Here is a 27,325-nt window from a genome sequence, read left to right as displayed (position 1 = left end):
CATTCAAAAACATGGTAGAAATGCTTTTCCTCTTAAAACAAATATATGCACAGCAGTATTATATCTTCATACCTTATCTAATCTCAAGCAGCAAAATGGCACTTTTTCATGGAGCAAATGACAGAAAGTAGGAGAACTTCCTATGTAAGGTGAATAAGGGGGATAGCCTTTTAAATACCTAGAACAAAGAAGAATATGGTCTCATTCTTTGCATTTAGCAGCATATTCACATCCATTCATTGTGGGGGTTTTTTGTCTGAGATGTTCAGCAACTTCTCTGTTTTTAACAGACACTTGAGACATACTCAACATTAAGTCATATAACTCTAAAGCAGCACAATGTCTCTTTAAACAGCCAGTTGTTTCTCAGTGTTAAATTTTTCTCCTCTTGAATTTTCCAGTTTTCAGCCATGACTCAAATATGGATGATGTGTATTTGTCTATATCTCCCTCTGTGTGTAATAAATATGTTAGGTTTTTTGGCATTTACTGCACCCTTTTTTAAGATCATAAGCACAGTGGTGGTTTCTCTAGGGACCACTTCATTTAACAACTGAATTGCTGGTCCTGATTGTGGTTGCTATATGAAGACTACTTGTATATATTGTGGAGGTATCTGGAGGGGTCTATGACAATTCGCCATGGCCAACTCTCCATGGCCATCTCGCCATGGCCATCTTGCCATAGAAAACTTGCTGCGAACAACTCGCCACAGGACAACTCGCCACAGGACAACTCACTAAAGGACAAGAGTTACACTAATAACAAAGAAATGGTGGAATAGAATCATTAAAGAAAGGATGCAAAAGGAGGGACAGAATAAAATGTGATCATCAAAAATTAAAATATTTTTATTTATTTTAAATAATTAAATAGAATTGTTAAAATTGTTCCACAGTGAGTTGTCCCATGGCAAGTTGGCTGTGGCAAGTTGACCATGGCAAGTTGGCCATGGCGAGATATCTGGGGAAAGTTGTCCCATTCCCTATCTGGAGACGTCTCTAATGAACTCTGTAACAAGCTATTCATTTCCTTTTTCAGTGTTTTTGTGTTGAAAAACATATTCATTTAAAAGTGAACTTTACATACTCCAGACCATTCAAAACTTCTTCCTCCGAGGGTGTGGTTTCATCTTCGGACTGATCACTCAAGAGATCACAGTTATGAAGCGCTGAAGTGTCTGCAACCTCCAGAACAGGCGCAATGCTTGGCCTTCTGCCTGCTTTAGGTGCTTCTGAAGGAAGAGTTAAAGTAGTTGCATTTGGAGATCTACAGCCTGTATCTTGCAAATCTATAGCAACAGTACCTGTGGGCAGGAGGAAGCAGAAGAAAATGAAAATGATTTAGAATTTGAAGAAGGGAGGGAGAGCCATATTGACATACTGTAAATGATGTGACCATGAAAACTAAAAGGCCTAGCAAGGAGGGGCGTGCAAGAGATTTTAAATGCTAACAAACCTGAATGCAAAGGTGGTTTTGACTATTGAGAGCTGGAAGCAAAAGAAGAAAAAAAACCAACTATCCAAGTGTTTTATTTCAAATTCAGAACAGGAGTATATTAAACAATGTTATTGGATCTTGTATTTGTTGCCTGTGATTTGCTTCTGTCTGAGTTTTTCCTCCTTCCACACTTCAGGAAGTCCTCGTGGTACGAACTTAACGGAGCCTGCCCTTTAGGCTCATAAGTCAAAAAAATTCATCAAATGAATCAGACTCAATTTCACAAATTTTTAAAATCAAATTCATGAATTGAATCAAATGGGTTGTTAAATGAACGAAGGTCTGATATACTATTTCGTCCGATTTGTTAACTGATTGAACTGAGAGGCTTTCCCCTCCAGCTGCCCATCAGCTGTTTCCGGTGCAGCCAGCTCAAGAACTAAATTGCCTCCAAGCAGGGCTTGCAGCCATTGCAGATGCTTTAAAAAAAACTGTTGCTAGTTAGCTCAACCATCTTCAGCTGCCCAGAACAAGTGCTAAAAAAACAACCACCCACTTGCCACTAATTAGCTTAAGAGTTTCCAGCCAGACACCCAGAGGAAGATGGGGGAGGGATTTGCAGAACTCTCAGCTTGCAACAGTAACAGAGATGGAAGGGACCTTGAGGTCATCTAGTCTAACCCACTGGTCTCACAACAGAGTATTTCTGATAAATGCCTATCCAGTCTCTTCTTAAAAACTTCCAGTTATGGGGCAGCCACAGCTTCTGGAGGCAATTTAAATTTAAACCTACAAACTACAGTAATATATACTAATCTCCAAAATAAAAGCAGGGAAACACAATATTATAGAATGCTTTGTGTAGATCCTGGCTAGCATTTCTACAAGCAGTTGTAAAGAAAATGCAAACAAACTTTATCTTTGTAAAGTACTGTATTCACAAACACAATAGTTTGCAAAGTACAGTGCTTAAAAAGCAAAAAAAAAAACCCAAATATTTTTTTGTTCCTCTATAGTGCTTGCAAACTGTTCCTTTGCAAGCACTATAGAGTAACCACCCAAAAAATATTTTAAAGCAAAGGTCCCCAACCTTTTGGGCACCAGGGACCGGTTCTGTGTAGAAAGGTTTTTCCACAGACCGGAGAGTGCATGGTTTTGTGTGCTGCCTGTATCCCACAGACAGGGCTTTGCTTGTTTGTGCAGACTGGTTGCTGCCATGCCACTGCCCAGTACTGGTCCACGGCCTGGGGGTTGGGAACCCCTCTTTTAAAGTACTTACAGAATCAGTCCTCAAACCTAGGCAGCAGCAGATTCTCCATACAACACCAAAAAAGCAAAAACAAAGCAGTGCTGGCTCGGCTCTTGTTTGGCCATGTGACCAAGGCAAAAAACAAACAAACCCTTCCAGCTTCAGGAAATTGCATTTGTAACCCAAATGGCCTAGGCAAGTCACAGAGTTAAACATGGCTGTTGGTGCAGCAGTAACTGAATCCAAATCACATGGCTACAGAGTCCTCTTTTTGTTTGCAATTTTGAATTTCTAATGTAAGTAGCTTTTCTGAATAAATTCATTTTTGTGAAAACTCGCTAAATGAACATTTGTACCTGGGGGATTACCTGTATAACCAGTATACCAGCAAAAACTAGTCAGTACCTGCTGCTCGTGGTTTAGACTGAATTGTATGATATGCAGGGTGGAATGTTGTGGCAGACCAACTATTGCTAAGCATATGGCTCTCCAAAAAAAGAGCCATTTTAATAGGCAGGAAAAATCTATTCACAGCTGCTTCCCTGCAGATAAATTGTTGTTGTCTTTTTTAAAATCCTTTGCTGGGAAGGAGAGACATATGAATAGATCCAACAGAAAACAGGTAATAGAATAGAAAACAGGTAATGGAAGGAAAAGGAAGACAGGTACCTGAATTCAGATGCTTCACTGAAAAGTGTTGCCAAGGCTGAACATTATAAATTTAAAAGTTGCTACCAGTACTAGATTGAAGGTCAAGCATTTATACTGTAAGACTTTGCTGCATTGTTGCATTTTGTACATGGCTTATTGCAATGAATTTAAGGGAAGATTTTGCTGTTTTGTTGAGCCTGAATCAGGTGTGTGTGTGTGTGTGTGTGTGTGTGTGTGTTTGTACTGTTAATATTATTTGTTCATGAGTAGAGCAGTCACACTTTTTTTAGCCCATTAAGCAAAGGTATACACTTAGTTGTAGCAAAGACTACAAGACCAACTGGTATGCTGGTTTTTGCTGGGTTTGTGAGGCAAGAAACAAACTAACAAAAAAGACTTTGCTTGGTGGCTGAGATGAAATAACAGACCATGCTGATTGTTACCTGCCACCCAACCTACAGAAAGAATGGTCAGGAACTGTAAATATTGTGGTTGGTTGCACAGTCAGCCAGATGTTTAGACTGGATTTACATTTTTATCCACCTATTGAGTCCTTTCTAAGGACCTGGGTTATACAGATATTATTTGAAGATGTTAAAGGTCTAATGAAGTGAAGGCCTAGTGGTGACATGATAGCGGTCTTCCAATATTTGAGGGGCTCTCACAGAGAAGAAGGGACAATCTATTCTCCAAAGCATCTGAGGGCAGGACAAGAAGTAATGGATGGAACCTTATTAAATAGTTATCCAACCTAAAATTAAGGGGAAATTTCCTGACAGTGTAAACAATTAATCAGTGGAACGGTTTGCTTTCAAATGTTGTGGGTGCTCCAAAACTGGAGGCTTTAAAGAAAAGAACGGACAGCAATTTGTCTAGAACAGGCATGCCAAACTGCTGGCCCATGGGCTGGATGCGTCACCCTGAAACTGTGCCACCCCATTGCCGGCAATGGGGGAAAAGTTTCCAATACATCACGCGATGTCACGTGATGTCACAAGTTTGACATGCCTGGTCTAAAATGTTGCAAGGTCTCCTGCTCAAGCTGAGGGTTGGCTAGAAGACCTTCAAGGTCCCTTCCGACTCCATTATTCTATATTCTGTATCATTACAAGATGTAAGCTTTCCCAAGTAAAGCTGTTTGTTTGTTTTTTGCAATTGACTGATGGTGATTTTCTCAATGCCGATGGTGTTCAAATAGTGTTCCAGTTGCTTTGGAATTACACCCAAGCTGCCTATTATTAATAGCACTAGGATTGAAAATATTTTTTAAAAACCTAAATATTTAAACTCCTCACAATCCACCAAATGTATGAGAAGAAGAGTGTATGAGGCATGGTGGAAATGATGCCCAAGGTATAGGACTTTTCTTTTTCCTGGTATAGTCAGCTGCCAGCTTAGTAAATTCTCCAGGGCCTTGCAAGTAGGCTGGAGCTATCTGAGGTGCATGGTCTGAGACTGGAGATTACTGGCTGATGAATAAGTATTATTGGATAGGAGGGCATTGATGGGCCCCTGCCACTGAGATTTTCTCCATCCTCTTGTTTGCAAATTCCATCCTCTTATCTTTTATGACTCCCATTCTCCCCTCATTTCAATGGTCATCATATAAAAACTGACACAGCAGCAACAAAAACTTGTTGGATCAGTCAGGAGAGCAGCTATAACTACCAAAGCCAAGAAGGACAGAGTATGGGAGACTAGAAACAGAAGAATTCGCTGGGGAATTCCTACAAACAAACTTGCTGGAAGAAGCATGCAGTCAGAAGTGGAGCAATGAAAAATTAAGATTGAGGTGGATGAATAAAGACACTGATATTAAGTAAAGTCAGTAGAAGAACTCACTTAACAGGTTGCTAAATTGGTCAACAAGAGAACAAAGTCTTACACAAGGAATGTGTGACTGAACCTAATCCCTGACAACATTATCACTCATACTCTTAAGTACTTTCTCTTGAGACAATAAGCTATTGTTAAATGCCTCAGCTCAGGGAGTGGCTTAAGTAACAAAAGACAGTTTATTATTGAGAAATTATAATTCCAGAAGAGAAAAAATAAACTATATTTTATTTATATTATATTTCAAGTTAATCCTTGTTCAGAGAAATCTTCCGTGAGTAAAGAAAACCACATAAATAAAGGTGTCCTTTGACAGGATTATTCACCACTTCTGTTTCTCTACTCCACCCTTTGCAAAATAACCCACCGCAATATAGACAATATGCTGACATCTCCTTCATTTTGCCAGTAACTGCAAAGACAGAACAACAGTCCCCATAATTAAGATTTCATTTACTTTATGATTCTGGTCATTAGGAAGGCATTTCTCAGAATGGGAGAGTGAACAATACAGTAAAATCAGTTTCATTTATGATTCAGTAATATGGAAATTTGGCTGATGGAATGAAAAACAAGCACCATTTCAAGTCTAATTGGCATATGAATGATAAATCTTTATGTATCAGTTATTTAAATGGAAAGTTCAGTATTCCTTTTCTACTGTTCACCCCAACTCTACTTCACTGGGTACATTATTTGAAGACTAAAAATTTGTATTGATTTCTTTTACACTTTACATCCCTTTCTAAAAACAACAGGAAATACAATCCAATGAACTAATTCTGCTTTATTGTAAGGCTACATTAACAGAATTTTGCAAGGCTGAAGGTACAAATTTCTCATCTTTTTTACAGCCTGAGAAGTTAGGGAGCTTCCTTTCTGACTCTCTTTTTCTGCCTGTTATGCAGCTGTGGGCTAAGCCCTCTCTTATTTAACCATTCCCTAGGCGGCATCTTTTCTCACCCCCCCTCCCCCGCTCTTAAGGTCTTTCTCATATACCAAGGGTCTTCAAACTTGGCAACTTTAAGACTTGAAGACTTCAACTCCTAGAATTTTGGGAGCTGAAGTCCCCAACCTTGAAGTTGCCAAGTTTGGAGAGCCCTGCCATATACCATTACCTTACTGAGGCAACATTATTAGTGTTACTTACCCATACTAGCAATTATGCTGTGCACTGGCAGCCGAGAAGGACCATGATAAAACAACCTTGTTGTGTGATTTTTCCGATGCTGCTCTTGTTTCTTAAAAGCAGAATTTTCTTCTTTTGTGATGTTAATATAAAAACATATGTCTGAAGAACTCATAATATACCGGGGACCTGGGTTCAGCAAAATATTTTTGTTATCTTCCCTCCTAACACCGATTAAGCAAACACCAAACCTAATGTCAAAAGTAAAGAGAAATGTAGTTAGGAAAAAAATGAACAGCATACAGTATGGTTGCTTACATCTATTCCTTTGCATCTCATATTACAACAAAATCAAGAGAGACACTATGAAAATATTTTATATCCACTTTAGCTGTTTAAGACTCTGTATACAATTCAGCTCAAGAACAATGAGTTTTATTCTACTTTTGGAAAATGTAGTGGCTTTGTAAAATATCCCAAAGATAGGCTCTCCTGAATCATGGAGGCCTCCCTTCACTAAAATTCTAGTTTCCAATGAAATATAACGTACTTCACTGCTGAGTCATCTACTTTGGCCTGTTATAACCATCCTTTTAGCTTGACCTTTATTTTATTTATTTGTTTGTTTTTGCATTTTAATGTTAAATCTGGGAAAAGAGGTCAACTTAACAGCCTCTGATTCCCAACTAATCAAGAATATAGCCTACATGCAGAGGCCTCAATTGTAGGCTCATCTTCTTACATAGATCCAAACAATAGTATGAAAACCCAGTGGAGCAAACGTTTATCAGGCTATAGAACCAAAAAAGAAAGTGAAAATATTGGGGAAATGGGGGAGGAAAGGGGAAAGGGAAAAAAATGTAGGTTAAAGGGGGAAAACAAAGAAAAGCATTGATTTTCAACTCTTTAGTGCAGTAGAATATGGTAGTAACATTGCAGCCTCAGTTTTTTACTTTTACATGTTAATATATACACTAGCCACTTCAAGAACAACAAACCTATCTAATCAACAAAACCTAAAGTCAACGTTTCATTCAAAAGGAGAATTTTTAAAAGGATCTTGATTGCAATTCACTGTAAGAAACTAAACCTACTTTTTGTGTGCATGGAAAGATGCGTATGTGAAACTCTTTCCTTCATATTCAGCAAAAAACACACTCTCCTCCAAGTTAATGTGATAGACTTCATTCCCTGAGCATCTCCCATACATTTTCTGCCACTCTTCTGGTGACTGTTGACCCTCTCTGCAACACAGATATATACAATGAATTAGCATAAGTCTCTGCATGTGAGCGGTAGTTATATGTAACATGAATAGAACCCTAAAGATGATTTTCCAAAAGCCAATTGGACTTTCTTGGTTTTTTGCTTGAAGATGTTGTGCTTCTCATCCAGGAAACCTCTTCTTTTCTGAACTACAGAACTGAAGAAGTGTCTTGGATGTCTTTGAAGGAAAAAAACCTATGAAAGTCCAGTTGCATTTTGGAAAATCATCTTTGGGACAACTATGACCTATTGCCATCTGTAGTTTACCCTTTTCCCCTTTGAAATATTTTGTATTGCAGGAGAGAGAAAAAAACCTCTCCATCTTCTCAGACTATGGTCCTTGTGATATAAGCAGAGCAGAAGTGAGAGCTTAAGTATTGCTGCAGGATGCTATCTTTGCTGTGAGATTGAATATAGTTGGGCAAGGGACTCTACTCATGTCTATGGAGATTGTCAGTCATCCAGATCATAGTTGTCCCAAAGATGATTTTGCAAAATGCAACTTGACTTTCATAGGCTTTTTCCTTGAAAGATTTTCGCTTCACATCCAAGAAGCTTCTTCAGTTCTGAAGTTCAGAAATAAAGAGGTTTCCTGGATGAGAAGCACAACATTTTCAAGGAAAGAACCAAGAAAGTCCAGTTGGCTTTTGGAAACTTACTATTTGGAAAGTTCACAATGGGAAAGGGTCAGGAAATGTTTTGTTACATTCCAAATAAACATAGATAAAATGCAATTTGAAATTGAGACAGAATAGTGATTAAATGACTATCAAAACAATATTTTTATGCTAACATAAAGTCTTACATTAATAAATATGATTTGCTGAGTGACTTACTGAAAATTGGTAGATTTTCACCAGTTCAGAATTCTGCATATACTTGGCTGAGCACAATAATGCTAATGAGGTTTTTGTATCATTTTTCTTTCTGCTAATTTCAGCTGGCAGGCAAGGTTGCTTTCCAGTTTGTTAATAAAATGTACACTCTTAGTATCTTGAAATTTGCTTGGTTCAGTATTGGCAGCGTGGCCATCTTGGGGTATACACAACTGCCACACAGAAGGCTAAACATGTCATTTTTTTATTTCTAGCTTTTTTCATAGCTTTTCTTTCCAGGTTTTGTATGTTCTTCATTAAGTACACTATATAACTTTACACTGAAATTCACACCTTTTGCTTGACAGACACTCTTGTTTTAGAAGCTGGAGAGCTAGTAGAAATGTATCAGCCATATCTTTTGTATTCTTATAATGGAAAGCTACAGCTGTTCCCTGCTATCTAGCTTTTTAAGGTTTCATCAGGGATGGAGGAGGGAGGAAAGGATTTAAAGGTTAAGAAACAAAAGTATAAATAATAGGATTTTACAAAGACATACAAATTAGAGGTTTAGGGGCATTTCAAGAAGAGCAGTAAACTATTTTCTTCAGATTATAATACAAACAACTTACATCACCTGCTTTGATTGGGAAAATAATTTTAAGAAAATGGGTGTGATATTAGAGATTGGTAAAAAAAATAGCATTTTGTAAGTACAGTTAATAGATTTGGTGAGGGGGAATTTATATAATATGACAAATCTCTTTTCAGAAGTATTCACCTTTCTGGAGTAAATCTCTCTTCTTGGCCTTAACTACAGGGAGTGCAGAATTATTAGGCAAGTTGTATTTTTGAGGATTAATTTTATTATTGAACAACAACCATGTTCTCAATGAACCCAAAAAACTCATTAATGTCAAAGCTGAATATTGTTGGAAGTAGTTTTTAGTTTGTTTTTAGTTATAGCTGTTTTAGGGGGATATTTGTGTGTGCAGGTGACTATTACTGTGCATAATTATTAGGCAACTTAACAAAAAACAAATATATACCCATTTCAATTATTTATTTTTACCAGTGAAACCAATATAACATCTCAACATTCACAAATATACATTTCTGACATTCAAAAACATAACAAAAACAAATCAGTGACCAATATAGCCACCTTTCTTTGCAAGGACACTCAAAAGCCTGCCATCCATGGATTCTGTCAGTGTTTTGATCTGTTCACCATCAACATTGCGTGCAGCAGCAACCACAGCCTCCCAGACACTGTTCAGAGAGGTGTACTGTTTTCCCTCCTTGTAAATCTCACATTTGATGATGGACCACAGGTTCTCAATGGGGTTCAGATCAGGTGAACAAGGAGGCCATGTCATTAGATTTCCTGCTTTTATACCCTTTCTTGCCAGCCACGCTGTGGAGTACTTGGACGCGTGTGATGGAGCATTGTCCTGCATGAAAATCATGTTTTTCTTGAAGGATGCAGACTTCTTCCTGTACCACTGCTTGAAGAAGGTGTCTTCCAGAAACTGGCAGTAGGACTGGGAGTTGAGCTTGACTCCATCCTCAACCCGAAAAGGCCCCACAAGCTCATCTTTGATGATACCAGCCCAAACCAGTACTCCACCTCCACCTTGCTGGCGTCTGAGTCGGACTGGAGCTCTCTGCCCTTTACCAATCCAGCCACGGGCCCATCCATCTGGCCCATCAAGACTCACTCTCATTTCATCAGTCCATAAAACCTTAGAAAAATCAGTCTTGAGATATTTCTTGGCCCAGTCTTGACGTTTCAGCTTGTGTGTCTTGTTCAGTGGTGGTCGTCTTTCAGCCTTTCTTACCTTGGCCATGTCTCTGAGTATTGCACACCTTGTGCTTTTGGGCACTCCAGTGATGTTGCAGCTCTGAAATATGGCCAAACTGGTGGCAAGTGGCATCTTGGCAGCTGCACGCTTGACTTTTCTCAGTTCATGGGCAGTTATTTTGCGCCTTGGTTTCTCCACACGCTTCTTGCGACCCTGTTGACTATTTTGAATGAAACGCTTGATTGTTCGATGATCACGCTTCAGAAGCTTTGCAATTTTAAGAGTGCTGCATCCCTCTGCAAGATATCTCACTATTTTTGACTTTTCTGAGCCTGTCAAGTCCTTCTTTTGACCCATTTTGCCAAAGGAAAGGAAGTTGCCTAATAATTATGCACACCTGATACAGGGTGTTGATGTCATTAGACCACACCCCTTCTCATTACAGAGATACACATCACCTAATATGCTTAATTGGTAGTAGGCTTTCGAGCCTATACAGCTTGGAGTAAGACAACATGCATAAAGAGGATGATGTGGTCAAAATACTCATTTGCCTAATAATTCTGCACTCCCTGTATAGGTAGGGTACATGTGATACCACATGTTGATTTTAATATCTTCAAGAAGAGATTAACTCTATTATTTATATACCAACCTTCTGAATATTTTTTAAAAAAATAAATACAAAGTAGCTTTTATTATGTTTATCTTTTACTAAAGCCAATAGACAATTTTAATACTATTCATTTTACTGGGAGAATATATAGATGCATTTCCCTGTTTAAGTGAATGCAGTGCAGCTTTTTCTGCATTGCTAACCAGTTTAGGAATCTTTCATTCCATAACAACCATGTGAAATGGAGTGAAGATTTCAAAAACTGCATTGGGTGCCAATAGAGGAAAGCTATGCTATCTATCTCTCAGATAGATTTCTATCTCTCTCTTAGAGAATGGGAAAGAGCACACAGGAGAAAGTAATCTCTAAACTCTGGAAATAATTAACCTAGTCTTTCCCAATCTGTTGACCTCCCAAAGTGCTATACTTTATTTCCTGTAACTACCAGTAATTGCCCATGTTCATTAGGATTACAAAAGCAGAAAGCACAAAACATTGAGAGTCGGTGGATAGTGGATCAAGTAGAGCCATTTTTAAGCCATGGATAGGATCAATATACAGTCTCTCCTGTTCATACAATAAAAACCTGAATTGCTTTGCTAGGAAGACATTCAACAATAAATTAAAAAGGGAAATGGCTATGAATTAAAAGAAAAAAAGATTTTCCTTTAGGAACAAGAAAAACTGGTAACTAACAGTAACTATCACATGTTTACTCTATTCAGTGAGATAAATGTTATACTTACTGCCCTCTTGAAGTATGAACTAATAAGGTGATAAGTGTTGATGTAGCTGGGCAAATACAGTTTAAAGCCAACATTGCATATTTGAATTCCTCTTCACATACAACATGATCTGAGGAGGAAGAGGAGGAAGAGGAGGAAGAGGAAGAAAAGGAAAAAAAAAACAATTTTTATTGAAGGCATGAATTGCCAGCTTGCATCCCAGAGACTAAAACTATCCTGCTAGTTCTTTCACAAATTCTAAGGAAAAAGAACAGAAGTGTGGAAAACAAAGGTACCACAATGTTATATAATACTTCCCTTATTTTGTGTACAGTATGGCAATTAGAGTAAAATGTCTTCCTAGCAATATCAGATTACTCACTTTTCCTGGGAATACATTCTAGAATGTATTCCCAGGAAAAAGTGAGTAATCTGATATTAAGCTAAGCAAAAGTTATTTAAAAAAATCCTGGAAGTTTAATCAGTTTTATTGCTATTTTCATCTCCTCTGCTTTTTTTGAGTGTGTGTGTGTGTGTGTGTGTGTGTGTGTGTTACCATTTCATTTTGTTTGTTTTAATTTACTAACTACCGTGCACAGGATGCTAGGATACAAAATTCAACAAAACAACCAAGCTAATACATGAACTTCTTTGCATTTTACACACACTAGAAACATTTCTACAATACAAATCAACATAAAAAGGTAGCTTGTTAAGCTTAGATGAAGATGTGAATGTGTAAAACCTCAACACGCTCTTCTATGTGAAGTTTTCAGATTGTCTTTGAAAATGCAGCATATGAGGAAACCCGGTAGCTCAGTGATTAGGAAAAAAGTATAGCTCTCACCAGTGCTTTTTTTGTAAAAGAAAAAGGTGCCGGAACTCACACACGCATACAACCCGCCTTGCCTACCCTACAAGGTTCCATCCAAAAAAGGTGCTGGAACTCTGTTCTGAGCGTTCTATGAGAAAAAAAGCCCTGGCTCTCACTACAATGCACAGATACAAGTTACTAATAAAGAGACACGCAGAACTGGAGTGTTGTTGTTTTTTATCATACTGAGCACACTGACATATTGCTCATCCAAGTGGCTTATGAGTTCTCCATCCAATATGACCATCAATCAGATACTGCTCAGAGACATCTAATGGAGAGAGACATCTAGGGGAGTTTCATGGTGAACCCATTCAATGCAAGTATCTCAGGTGATACCCTGAGTCTCCTCTGTTTGGTTTGCAACTCTTCATAACATTAACCAGGGACCTATCTCAACATGATGTGGGAGCCAGTGAATGTGAAATAAACCAGGAGTGTATAGGGGGAAGATAAATGTTCTTTTAAACTCTAAATGGGATGAAAGAAAAATTGAGAAAAAGGAATCTCCCTCTCTCTTTCTTAACTATCTGCCTAATTCAGCTGCCTTAAAACTAAGAACAAATCCCCAAATAATGCAAATATGAATTGAAACAGGATAGAGAAAGAGATGTGGGTTGTCAGATAGGCAGGCAGGCGAGCAGGCAAGCAGGTACATACATACCAATTCTTGCAATAAGAGAAGCAGTGATAGTAATAAATTCCACCTAGCCACCGGTTATTTGCCACAGTTCTAAACTTCTTTTTTACCAATTGTAGTCAGAACCAGAATAATACTTTTCCCAATATTGTTTTATTGGCCAAGGCAATATTTAGAAATAAAAAAGAAATAAAAACTTAAGCAAAAAAACAACAAGAATGGAGGCAACATGTCATTGCTTATACATTTCTGAAGCTCCCTCAAAACATGGCTATTCCATCAAGGCTTGGATTCCAGGGGACAGGTGAGATGGTTCCATTACTACTAACATTCCTCCATTCCTCTTGAAATGTTTTTATAGTTTTTTTAAAAAATGTTTTTAATGTTTGTGAATGGTAGTTGTTTTAAATGTTTGCTACTTTAGGTTTTTTTGTATATATTTTATTGGTATTTTTAACAGAACATAAATCATTCAGTCATTTGTAAACAATATGTTGTCTGGGTAACATTTATAAGACAATCTTTAACAATTGCACCTGATTTCTATAATCTATATTCCTTATGTTAATTTCATTTGATTTCCCCTTTCCCCAAAGTATCTTTCTTTGCAAACATTACATTAAAACAATTCTCATTATTTTGATAAGCAACAATTAAGTATATAGTTTTTCCAATATTCCTATTTGTCATTTTAGTTGCCTTATCGTAAGTCCTGTTACCGTGCTTATTTCAGTTTATTTCTCCCCCCAAATTCTAAATATTCTTACTAGTGACAGTTTTCTCAACAATTAATTACATTTACATTGGTGGATTTAATTCTATTTTTTCCATATAAGCCCTCTCATACTTTTATATTTCTTAATCAATAGGTAAAAAAGTAGAAAGAGAAAAGAAAAGAGGAGAGAGACAAAAAAGAGGAGAAAAAGAAGAAAGATAAAAGAAAAACAAGACAAAAACACTGAAATACAAAAAGTAACATACTACTTAAAATATGTATCCCTCCTTTGTAATTATAGTTTTGTTGTGTCCTACCCAAAGTCACTTGCGGGAGGAGGGGGGAGAGATAGAAAGAGAGAGAGAGAGAGATTGCCTAGAACAGCTCAGCCCATTCCAAACAGTGCTTGAAATGACCACAATATATCCTAAATATAGGATAGGATAAAGAATTGACCATTTTTGGTTTCATTCTCAAACAAACTTCTGCAGACATTTTTAAAACTTTTATTTCAAGAGTGGTAACTTTGGAAACAGCTCCCACTGAAACTCTTCTGTGCATTTGCATTCCTTGATCAATTTTTGACAAAAGGTTGCATGGTCCTATTGTAGCATTTGAGTGAGTGTATCAGTATGATAATAAAATGCAGAATTTTATTAGAATTGACAAGGGTGGAAGAGTCTACTACAGATATCCAGTTGCTTTTAATGGAAATTTCATGTGTTTTGAACAAAAGAAATTTATGTTGGCAAAATGTAATGAGGAAAATAATATGAACAACAGAGATAAATCATTTATTTAGTCCATTACATGAACCACAAAGATTGATTTATTCTAGACTAGTCAACCTCCATTTATTTTCACCTCAGTATTTCCCTGCAGACCTCCTGACTGAATTAAGCATTTAGATCCTTGGATATATATTTTAAAAGATAAACCTGAGAGAACTATATGCTTCTGCTAATGTGGAAGATAGGACTAACTGTCCCATCTAAAAGCACTGCTATAGTGTGAATGTGAAATAGTTCACAAGAATAATACTCAGGTTTATGGGAACGCCTTTGTTTATAGTAAATTGCCTGTGGATCCTATCTTTTGATGGCTTCTAGAAATATTATGAACTAGATAGCCAGCAGAATGCCAAGCAAAGGGGGAAACAGCTAGAATATAAGCTATAAGGCACAACTCTTTCGTAGCAGGGAATAGGTCCTCATTTTACTAAGCCAAATTTAGAGTAGAGAGCTTCCAGGATACAGCAAGACCTGTTGAATAAGTCTATATTTTAGCTAGCAAGGCATTATAGTTTTATATCCTGGCATCATAGGTGATGTCTTTCTGCTTTAGGTTTTAGAGACAGAAAAAAAAATAGTTCTAGGGCAACTGATAAAACGGTGGAGTTATGCGTGTATTTTCTTATCTGAGAAGATTGAGAAGCCAAAACCAATGAGGGATGAAAATTTACTTCTTTTAAAATATGCCACAGGGAGAGGCTCTGAATTTGATCACTGCAGAAAAAAAGTGTTTGGGACACTTAACAAATATGCTGAATAGATACTATGTGTGGTGGAAGGCTGGGACTCCATTCCAAAAGAGAAAGAGACACCACAGTTTTGATAGTTTAGTTTGGAGAAAGAGGGGCAAAATAGCCGTTCCCTAGATATTTTCAGAGTATATTTTTAATGATGCAAGTAGTTTGCTTTAGTTTGGTAAGATTTCTGTCTATAGGTGAGAAACAATAAAGAAAAGTGCTGAGAAGTAATTCTGTGTGTCTTTCTTGGGTTTTTACAGCCCTGACACAACATTGAATTACTGACCTCTTTACCACTCGAGACAGATTTACTTGCATGAAAATCTTAACAACTGTATAAAGTATCTTTCACAAAAATAAGAGGGTGAAAATCTCAATACTGTAACTGTTTACACAAATTTTTGAAGTTTCACAAATATTACTCTTATAAGAAAGGAAAGTATTGCCTGAATTACATATCTGCATGGTTGATTAATAAGTAAATATTTCAGATAATTTTATATTTGAAGTATCTGATGACAGTTGAAGAAAAGTGGTCAGATGAAATAAAATTCATCATTAAAAAGACTGAGTAATAATTTGCCAGCCAGTTACAGATCCATCTGGTGGTGATATTGTCTATTCCACCTTTTTCTAGCTTACCAAGGAATAGGTTGTGGTCTACTTTATCAAATGCCTTACTGAAGTCTAAGTGTATTACGTCCACAGTATTTCACTGGTCTATTAGTTTAGTCACTTTGTCAAAGAATGAAATAAGATTGTTTTGGCATGATCTGTTTTTAACAAACCCATGCTGGCTACTAGCTATAACTTTGTTTGCTTCTACTTGTTCTCAGATCTGTTTTTTGATCTTTTCTAGGATCTTCCCAGGTATTGATAGGTCCATTTTTTCCCTTTCTTGAAGATGAGAACCACATCAGCGCTTTTCCAATCCTCAGGTACTTCCCCTGTGCTCCAGGATTTTTGAAAGATGTGGTGCAGTGGTTCTAAGATAACATCTGCCAGCTACTTCAGAACTTTGGGATGTAGTCTGTCAGGCCCCGGAGATTTATATTCGTCAATGTCTTTTGCAGTGGGTTTTTTTTTTGGTATGTTGGGCTATGGTTTCTTTTTGTGTGAAGACTGATATAAAGTATGAGTTAAGCTGCTCTGCTTTCTCCCTATTGCCTGTTATTTCTTTGCCATCTTCTCTCATTGCTACAAAGATCTACAGAAACTGTATCAAAATGAGAACATAATGGAGGAGGGAGAGCAGGGGCAAGTGGGCAAACAGATTTAGCTTTTCCTTGAGCTGGAAGTAATGAACCATTAATCTTAAAACAATAAAGTAGGTATTTGGGACAATTATGTCAGGCAATATTTATTTGACTCTAGTCTCTAGCATATTTCAAACATAAATTTTACTTTTTACGTTATGAAAAAAAGGTCAATGCTTTTGTTTTCTGTTAAGTTTTTGTTTAAAATTTGTACACAGGAAATAAAAAGATACAAGTATTGAAATCCACAAGTCATAAAAGAGCCAAGGCTGCCTACCCCTGTCTTAGTGGTTTATAGTCACCTACAAATTGCTTTCACTTGCTTGCTATGCCACAGAATTAAGAGAAGCTTGGCTGATCACCTACCTTCAAAGTTAAATCCCTATTACAAAAGTCTCATAAGCACAGCTCATTTTAGGTCTATATAGGCTCTCAACATAGGATATTGCTTTAGTTAGAGGGGAAAAAATAAAGGAGAATATATGTATCTTTTACTTGATCAAGATTAACTTCATATCAACAATCAAGTAAACAATATCCCAAACAAGGAATTGCCAAACAAGCTAACAGTAAACAGCTCAACCAAAGAAACGCTAAGACCATCCCCACCAATACTAACAGGCAAGCCACTAGAATATAAACTGAGAACAAACTCCACTCTTTATTAGCACTGATGATGTTACTTAGTTTGGGTAATGAAACATTTGCAAGAAAACAACCAAGCTCAGATAGCACCAGGGGTGTAATGATAATTGTGCAAGCTATCCTCCCCCATTAGTTGTCAATTCTAACCCCCCACTTTCAGGTGTCCCCAAAGTTAGGTAAAGGGTTAGATGGCCAATTCTCCAGGCATTGCATCCCTTGGGGCTGCTCTAGAATCCCTCACATGATGGGTGTTGAAGCAGAGTAGTAAAAAGGCCACAATTAGTAATATTGCCTGGTCCTCCATCTCAGTTAGTGGGTCTTCCACTGGTTTTGCTGATTAGAAAAATCTAAAAATATATGCCACTACATGTTTTGTGTGTTTTCCCATGCGATATGATAATGCAAGTTATTATAACTTGAAGTTTAAAGGCATCCAAGATACAAGTACCAGAAACCCAATGTCCAATCATTTTATTGATGTATATTCTTTCATTTATATTCCATTTTGAAATCTTTTAATTAAACACTGTGGGTGTTTGATAGGCTTTGAGCACAGGTATTTTGAAGCTGGAGCCCCATGTTATTGGAAAAAATCCAAACTTCCCCCTTTATTTGCTCATAAAAATGGCTTGCAAGTCTACCATCTGATACATGCAGAGCCATTTCAGCCAAAGTATTTTTCTTAGAGATAAATACTGTAGAAAAAAATGCTGAGCATTCTAGCTATATATGGTACACACAAAGCTACCTCGCTTCTGTTTATCTTGAATAAATAATGGAACATTAATGTTTATTATTCAATATGCAAGACATCACAGATTGGATCAGGTGCAGAAAATTAAAATTAAATGTCAGTCCTATAAGGACAACAAAGAAAGCACTTAGGGATTTCTAATGGAAAAAAGAAAATTACATGAAACATGATAGAACAATATTTTTCAAACTCTGTTTGGAGAAACTGAATTTTTTTTGTAATTATATTGATGATTCATCAATTATTTTTTTCTAAACATTCTAGTAATATTAATCATAAAATCAGTATGATAAGTATGTTAGTTATCAGTACAGTTCCTTGGAAGGCTTACATGAAATCATAAACTCTGAGTGGACTGTATCATGGTGTTATAGATTTAGATGTAGTAGATGTAATACGTTTCTACACGAGTGGGAAGTCATTTGTTTGTAGCATTGATTTTTCTAACACTACAAAACACGCATTTCCTTGCTTTGCTCCGAAGATTATTTAATTATGTGAGCACCTATCTGCATCCTAATTGGCATGGTCTAGATGCAAATTTACCACTGCATTTCTTCTTGGTTTTATTTCAGGCATGAAATAATGATGCAGCCTCCTATTCATGAAGACTGAACAGAGAGAATGTGTGATTCACATTGTTCAGGCAGTTTCAAATTCGTTCTCCAAGAGCAGATGGTCCTATCTGATCTTTAAAAAGTTGTTGTGCATCCAGTGAGATTATCCAACACCACAGGGTCAGATATCATCTATACACTGATGATAATCAGTTATATAGTTCAACCTCTGGTCGACCCAATGTTCTTGTTAAGATTCTTTTTCAGTATAATGAGCACATTGCACCTCTACTATGCTAACTACATTGTCAATAATTTTCTGGATGCAATTCAAGGGGCTGGTTGTCACATATAAAACCGTTCATGGCACAGGGCTGAATGATTTACAGGTTTTTCCATCTCCGATTATTTCTGCTTGTCCCACAAGTTTAGACAAAATTGGCATGGTTTTAGACCCATTGATTAAATAATGCATTTTGGTGGGAATCAAGAAATGTGTCTTTTGCTTTACCTGCTTTGTGCAACACCAAGGATCAGATGTTTATGATCATTATGGCTTTTGTACTGCACTAATAACTTGGCTCCCCCCCCCCCAAGTATTGGGGTAAGAAGTTAAGTGAGCCTGTTTGAAGACTTTTTGATGTGGATGTGTGTGTTGCTCTAAACACAATGAGACAAATTGAATGAATAAAAAAAATCAAATAAGTCAAGTATTTGCATGATTCCACCTAAAATTAGATTGGCCTCAATCCTGCTGCCCTTTTTAGAAGGCCCTTCAAATCTGCTTTGCCATCAGGATCCATGGAATCGTGAAGCCCATTTAATTGGTTGCATTGTTCATTACATTCCGCATTCACTCTCCTATGGTTTTGGTTTTTATTATTATTATTACTGTTATGGTTCTACCTATTTTAATTGGTTTTCATTTTTTTTAATTATTCTGAATGTCTGGGGTTTTTCATTGCATGCACTGCAGAGAGTCACAAGTGTGAGATTAGTGGCTATATAAATTCAATTAAACAATCTCAATCATCACTTTCATAACTATTTCTGAATTCTTGAAGACATATATAACGCTAGTGAGGGATGCAAATTCAATGCCAAAAAAAGTTATCTAGTAAAGGCAAGTGACATCTAAGGGTGCAATTTAATACTTCAAAAATTTCCTTCTAATATGTCTAATCTGCATTTTCCAAACAAATGTGAAAATGGTTACCTGTAAGTTTTTGTCTAAAAACCTAAAATGGCAAAGACCATAGCTGAGCTGACATTTTGCAGATTGATTTTTTTTGTGATGAATCCAAGCTGCCTGCATCACAGAAAGGGGAAGATGCTTTTTTGGAGATTCCACTGGATTTTCTGAGTTAGAAATGATTAAAGACCACCTTCTGCCTGGCCTAACTTTGCACTGGTATCTCCCTACTCTGGCTGGAGTTTGGATGTGTTGAAAACAAAAATATTGGCTATTGTTCTTCTATGCAAGGTTTAGGCCCAGATGAACTAAATCAGGCCTCATGGAAAAAGTATTGAACCAAAGTTTGTACTATGCTCAGTTTTACAATCTGAAGGAACTATTTGTAATCTAAACTGCAACTGTATTTTACTTAATATGATTCTGCTAAGCTTGCTTGTTTCAAATATATTTAGAACATAAGGACTGGAACTGTAAGAAATTGGGAACTGAAAGTAGTTGATGGATGCGGGTTCCAATGTATACAAGCAGGGCTTTTTTTGTCATAGAACGCTCAGAATGGAGTTCCGGCACCTTTTTTGGATGGAACCTTGTAGGCTAGGCAAGGTGGGTTGTATGACATGTGTGAGTTCCGGCACCTTTTTCTTTTACAAAAAAAGCACTGTATACAAGTATGTGGAAAGTTATGTTCAGCAAAGGGTCAGCAGAAAGTCAGCAGAAAGTGTAAGATTGCTGACCATTTCTCTGTGGTTTTAGGACAGGAAAGGGTATAAGAGATTGGGACCGGGACTGATTGATTTGCCACTGGCTTATAGCTGACCTTATTGGAACTGCTATGTCAGTAGTTGCGAACCTATGGCACATGTGCCAGAGGAGCCACTCAGAGCCCTCTCTATGGGCACGCACGCCATCACCCCAGCACAGCCTCCCCCTGCAGCTCCCTCCTCACCAGCTCACCCCCCCCAGGAGAGTCACCCACAGATGTGGCCCATGTGGAGCAGAGCAGCCAAGGACATGGCAGCTGGGCAGTGGGGACAAGACTCCACCCTCGCACCCCATCGCATGCAGATGATGCTGAGGGCACAGGTGGAGGGTGTGGCTGCCATGGTGCTGCAGGGCCACCTGGGCGATCTTCTGTGGCAGGCCTTGGAGGCGGTGTGTGGCCCTGTGGGCAGGCGGGGCAGGTGCGGAGTGGGGGGTTCAGGGGCAGGTGGGGGATGGGGTGGTTTTGGGACACTCGGTCTCTAAAAGGTTCGTCATTGAATCATATTCGGAAACCAGAAGTTTCCGAGCAGCGAGAAAAAGCCGGGCCGGCGGACATTTGACAGTTGACAGCTGTCAAATGGCCGCCCGAAGCTACGACGCATGCGCACCGCCCGGCCGGCCGCCATTCCGTTGACAGCTGTCAAAAGAGCGGCCGGGGGCCATCGCGCACGCGCCAGATTTGACAGTTCCCGGAACTGTCAAATCCGCAGTCTACAACTCGGTCCTCCGAACTGAGCTAAGCGCTCAGCTGAAAGGAATTCCCCGACAGCCGCCGAGCTGTCAAAGTACCGAGCGTTGATTGGCCGTCCTCCGGACGGCGGGGAAATACCGTTACCTGATTGGTTAAATCGTTTGACAGTTCTCTATATAAACCCGGAGTGTTTGACAGTCAGCTGCCGGGAGCTGAACCGAATAAACTTTTTGAACCTTGCCTACGGTCTCGCGCCTGTCTTTGTGAAGACAATTCACCTGGCGACGAGGGTGGGATCCCGGTACTATAGAGCTGCCAACTGAGCCGAGTCACCCCGCGAAGGAGTTCCGATCCCTCCCGCTGACAAGTCACTGCTGAAGCCACTTTGGAGGGCAAAGGAACCCTTTTCAGCAGCTTGAACAGTACTGTGGACCCAGACCATGGCAAACTTAGGTCACGTCAGAGAATTCGACGTCCGCCATCCTGAAGGATGGGAGTCACACTGGGGGCAAATTGAAGGCTACCTCGTTGTCAATAAGATAACTGAGGACCGCCACAAAGCTGCCGCCCTCCTCTGCCTCAGCGGGCCCGCCGTCTATGACATCGCCGTAGGGCTTTGCAGCCCTGACCCCATCGCGACCGTCCCGTACGCCGTGTTGACTGACCGCCTCAGCAAGCATTTCATGCCCCGTCGGTCCGAGCTATACTGGCGCCTCCATTTCGCCCGCCGCCGCCAGCAACCGGGCAAAACCACCACGGCCTTCATCGCGGGGGTACGTCACGCCGCCCGTAGGTGCCAGTTTCCCGACCTGGAAGACCGTATCAGAGACCAGGTTATCGCCGGTCTCTCTAACAAGCGGCTCCAGCGGAAGCTGGTGGCCAGGCCCACGATGGATCTCGCTCAACTCACGTTAGAGATCATGGCCTATGAAGACAGCCACCGTGAGGGCTCTCCGGTGTACAGAAGCAGCCCGGCCGGTTCAGTCCACCACGCCAGGGAGCCGGACGACGAGCAACCTGAGACCTTCACCGGCGTCGATGACATCATGTCCCGTTTCAGCAAAATGAGCGCCGATCACGGGAAGAACCGCAGGCCATCCAGACCAGCCGGTCCGGTTTCAAGACCCACCGCCACAGGGCCGAAACCAAAGTGTGCCAGCTGCGGCGGGGCCCACGCCAGAGCCACATGCCGTTTCAGAAACGCCAAATGCCACGGATGCGGGAAGACCGGGCACATTCGCTCAGCATGCCGCAGTCTGAACCGGGAAACCCTCCACGAGCTTGAGGAAATTCCAGCAGGTAGGACTCAGGTCCCTTCCCCAGCCAAGGGAATTCCCCGGCCCTCAGTCTTGTCCATACGAGCCAAAACAAAAATGTTGCCCGTCCATCAGTTACAACCCAAAATTAAAATTTGGGTTAAAATTCAAGGGGTGCCCTGCGAAATGGAGGTCGACTCCGGCTCCTCAGTTTCAATAATGTCTTGGGACACTCTCAGAAAAATTGGGTTTAAAAATAAACGCCGTATTCCCCTGCAGCCCTCTAAAATACTCCTCGCAGATTTCCAGGGAGCCGCTATTCAGTTAAAGGGGCAGGCACAAGTAAAAGTAGAATACAAAAAATTCCTGGGACATTTAACGATCCAGATCACCGAGGCACCCAGGTCCACCCTCCTTGGGTTAGACTGGTTTGAGGCTCTGGGCATCCACCTAGAGGGCACCAACCGTATACAATCCCAAACATTAGAACAGGTTTGCCAGGCGTTCGCGGACGTTTTCGACGGAACGCTTGGCAAATACACAGGCGCCCCTATAGACCTCAAATTAAAACCTGAGGTAGGTCCCATCCGCATCAAAGCAAGAAGGGTCCCCTTTGCACTGAAACATAAAATCGAGGCCGAACTAGACCGTTTAGTCAGCCTCGGGGTCCTGGAACCAACAGACGGGGGAACCTGGGAAACCCCCATAGTCACACCAGTTAAACCAAATGGTGACGTGAGAATATGCGCAGACTATAAGGGGACTCTAAACCGCGCATTAAATCCCCATGCATACCCAGTGCCAGCTGTCAGGGACGTGCTGTCAGAAATTGGATCCGGCTCAATATTCGCCAAACTCGACCTAGCGCATGCCTTCCTCCAACTACCTGTCACCCAGGAGACAGCTGAGGCACAAACCATTGTCACACACCGAGGCGCTTTCAAGGTGAACTGCCTCCAATTCGGCATCTCAGTGGCTCCTGGCATCTTCCAGGAAGTCATGGAGAAAACATTAAAAGGAATCCCAGGTGTATGCCCCTATTTCGATGACATACTTATCGCAGGGGAATCAGAAAACAACTTAGCAGACAGGCTACAAGAAGTATTATTAAGATTTAGAAAGGCGGGGCTAAAACTTAAACGGGAAAAATGTTCTATAGGCGTCACATCTGCAGATTTCTTAGGTTACAAAATTGACTCACAGGGAATCCACCCCACAAACTCAAAAGTCCTTGCTATCAAAGCCGCCCCTACCCCAAAGAATAAAACTGAGCTCCAAGCCTTCCTTGGACTTTTGAATTTTTACCATGCCTTCCTGCCAGGGAAAGCAACGATCGCAGAACCCCTCCACAGGCTGCTTGACAAAGGGGCAGCCTGGCAGTGGACAACAGCCCATGAAAACAGTTTTAGAACACTCAAACAAATGCTTTCCAGCAACGCCACTATTTCCCACTACCAAGAAAACAAACCCCTCTGCCTAGTCTGCGACGCATCCCCATACGGGATTGGAGCAGTTTTAAGCCATTTAGACAGCAACGGCACCCAAGCCCCAGTGGCATATTATTCCAGAACTCTTTCCAAAATGGAAAGAAATTATGCCCAGATAGATAAGGAAGCCCTGGCAATTGTGGCAGGAATAAAAAAATTTCACGATTACCTTTATGGCCGCCCTTTCGTGATCTACACCGATCACAAGCCTCTGTTAGGACTATTCACCTGGGACCGTCAAACCCCCCAAACCTTGTCGCCCAGGATGTTGCGCTGGACAACATTCCTCGCAGCATATTCCTACCAGCTAATATACAAGCCAGGACACCAAATGTGTCACGCTGACGGCCTCAGCAGGTTGCCACTACCCCACACAGAACCAGACCCAGCCCCAGCAAGTAACATCCTAGCTATTCAAGAACTCCAAGAATGCCCACTGACAGCGAATGATATCGCTGCTGCAACTTCCCAAGACAAAACACTCAGCAGAGTGTTAGCATGGGTACACACCGGCTGGCAAACCTCCTGTCCGGGCACAGAATTTCAACCGTATTTCTCTAGGCAAAGTGAGTTAACGTCACACTTGGGATGTTTGCTATGGGGGTGCAGGGTAATCGTACCACTTAAACACAGACCAAAAGTATTGCACACTTTACATGAGGGCCACCCTGGCATCGTAAAAACAAAAGCCCTGGCCCGCAGCTACGTCTGGTGGCCAGGAATAGACCAAGACATAGAAAAATACATCGCAGGCTGCTATTTGTGCCAAGAATCTCGCCCACTCCAACCCAGAGCCCCAATTCACAAATGGGAACTCACAAAAAACCCCTGGTCCCGCATCCACATTGATTATGCCGGACCTTTCCAAGGGCAGGTTTTCCTCATAGTCGTAGACAGTTATTCCAAGTGGCTGGAGGTTCTCCCGGTTCACAGCACAACCTCTGCCGCAACCATCCAAGCCCTCAGGGGAATCTTCGCCACACACGGTCTCCCCGACGTAATTATATCAGACAACGGCCCTCAATTCGCTTCTCATGACTTTCAGATCTTCACGAGGAGCAATTGTATTAGGCACTCGACATCGGCTCCCTTCCACCCATCGTCCAACGGCCTTGCGGAGGTTATGGTGAGGACCACCAAGGACGCCCTCAAAAGAATCATCACGGGGAACTGGCACCGTCGTATGGCACAATTTCTCTTAGCCCACCATTCTACCCCCTGCACCTCCACCGGCAAAAGCCCAGCCGAACTACGATGGGGCCGCCGCCTGGTAACAAGGCTCGACAGACTCCACCCCGACAGACCGGCAGCCGAAATGACACCAAACACCCAGCCAAAAGCATTCGCCAAAGGACAAAGTGTTTGGTCCCGAGATTATGGGGGAAGGGATAAGTGGGTTCAGGGGATTATCCTGGACCAAACTGGACCATTATCATACACAGTGGACACCGGGGCAGGACTCACACAACGCAGACACACAGATCAGCTCCGACCGAGGTCACTCCCCAATCCCCCTCTACAACCAACTCTGGGCGAGCCTTCACCAAACGACACCCCCGGACCTGATGGACTCTTCCCCCCCCAGGACCCACAGCCACCGACCGAGCCCCACCCAGAAGCAACTCCTCCGGCCACGCAACCCGAAGGAAGCACCCTCTGTCCCCGACGGTCCAGCCGAGCCAGAAGACCTCCCGCATACCTCGCAGACTTTGAATGGAAGGGAAACCCTCCATCTGTCAAAAAACCTGTTAACCATACTGTGTTAAAACGTTCAAATGTTAATAGGCATAACATACCTGTTCTAGGGGGGGGGAAAGGGGGTGAATCATATTCGGAAACCAGAAGTTTCCGAGCAGCGAGAAAAAGCCGGGCCGGCGGACCTTTGACAGTTGACAGCTGTCAAATGGCCGCCCGAAGCTACGACGCATGCGCACCGCCCGGCCGGCTGCCATTCCGTTGACAGCTGTCAAAAGAGCGGCCGGGGGCCATCGCGCACACGCCAGATTTGACAGTTCCCGGAACTGTCAAATCCGCAGTCTACAACTCGGTCCTCCGAACTGAGCTAAGCGCTCAGCTGAAAGGAATTCCCCGACAGCCGCCGAGCTGTCAAAGTACCGAGCGTTGATTGGCCGTCCTCCGGACGGCGGGAAAATACCGTTACCTGATTGGTTAAATCGTTTGACAGTTCTCTATATAAACCCGGAGTGTTTGACAGTCAGCTGCCGGGAGCTGAACCGAATAAACTTTTTGAACCTTGCCTACGGTCTCGCGCCTGTCTTTGTGAAGACAATTCAGTCATCATTGCAATGGGTTTTTAATATAAGTGATGTTTATGTGTGTGTTCCAAATTACTTCTGAAATAAACCTCTGAATCTTAGAGTAAGAATTATTGTTTTTGTTGTTGTCTCTTGTCTTTTTCATTGGGTTTTTCCATGACAGATGCAACACCCTCTGGTTCATTCATCTGTTGATGGCCTTCTTTATTTTGGATAGGTTTCTTTTTGCAATATCTTCAAATGCACTAGCACAAAAGGATTTTAACCAATAGAAATTACTGATTCTGATAACCAGTTTCAGGCCATTTGTGGGGCCTTAAGGGAAAAAAGCAAAAGTAAAAAATACAAGGTGGTTGGTTTAAGGGTAACTTTGAATTAAAACAAAACAAAATGCACTATGAGATTCAGTGATTTTACTTGTTTGTTTTACTAAGTTTGAGTAGAGTGATCTAAGGATGCTGGGAAATAAATTAAGTGAAGGATCCTTGGTGCTCTCTGGGATTGCTTGTTTTCATGCAGACATTTCATTACCCAAACTTGGTAACATCAGTAAGTAAGGAGTGCTGTTGGCCATCAGTTTATATTCTGATGGCTTGCCTGTCAGTGTTGGTGGGGGTGGTCTTAGAGATTCTTTGGTTAGGGTGTTTACTGTTGGCTCTTTGGCAGTTTCTTGATTGGGGTATCAAGATTGTTGGTTTGAAGTTAACCTTGGAGTTAATCTATGCAGATCTGGGTGTTGATTGCTGGTGGAAAGGTGCTTAGGTATTCCCCCCCCCCCCCGCTTTGAGCTGGCTGGTTGATTGTCTATTTTGCATAGTCTATAAATGTTGTTAATGTCTATTTGTCGATTGATGGGTAATTTGTCATGGTACCAGGCTTCTAGAAATTCCCTGGCCTTTTTAGATTTGGCTGGTCTAGGATTGTCACATTTTTTCAATTGAAACCATGGTTAATCTGTCTATATGATTTGAAATTAAAGAATTTTCATCATGTCTTCTGACTGCTCGTTGATGTTCATGGATGTATTCTGCCTGTCCTCTGCCAGCAGTTCTTAACTGTATGTTGTAGATGACTCCTGTTTCTTCTTGTGGGGTTGCTGGGTCTTTTGGTTTACTCAGGATGTTTTGAAGGGCTTTAGTTGGCTTGTGTGTTACATG

General features: G+C 40.7%; 1 protein-coding gene across 4 annotated transcripts in view; it reads right to left on the bottom strand.

Moving 5' to 3' along the window:
• KCNT2 (potassium sodium-activated channel subfamily T member 2) overlaps positions 1–27,325 on the bottom strand; it is a 267,504-nt gene that overhangs the window by 57,064 nt on the left and 183,115 nt on the right. For 3 of the 4 annotated variants that reach the window (XM_083358889.1, XM_083358890.1, XM_083358891.1), the window contains 5 exons: positions 11,554–11,662; positions 7,400–7,549; positions 6,327–6,556; positions 1,090–1,306; positions 73–178 (listed from right to left, as the gene is read on the bottom strand). In XM_083358889.1, coding sequence (XP_083215015.1) covers positions 73–178; positions 1,090–1,306; positions 6,327–6,556; positions 7,400–7,549; positions 11,554–11,662 — 812 coding nt within the window. The remainder of the gene's footprint in view (positions 1–72; positions 179–1,089; positions 1,307–6,326; positions 6,557–7,399; positions 7,550–11,553; positions 11,663–27,325) is intronic. The other variant, XM_083358892.1, reaches the window with a different exon arrangement.

The sequence above is a fragment of the Vipera ursinii genome (assembly GCF_947247035.1).
Source record: "Vipera ursinii genome assembly, chromosome: 3".
Classification (NCBI taxonomy): Eukaryota; Metazoa; Chordata; class Lepidosauria; order Squamata; family Viperidae; genus Vipera; species Vipera ursinii.
Note: the sequence above shows the minus strand (reverse complement) of the source record. Positions and strands in the feature narration are given on the sequence as shown.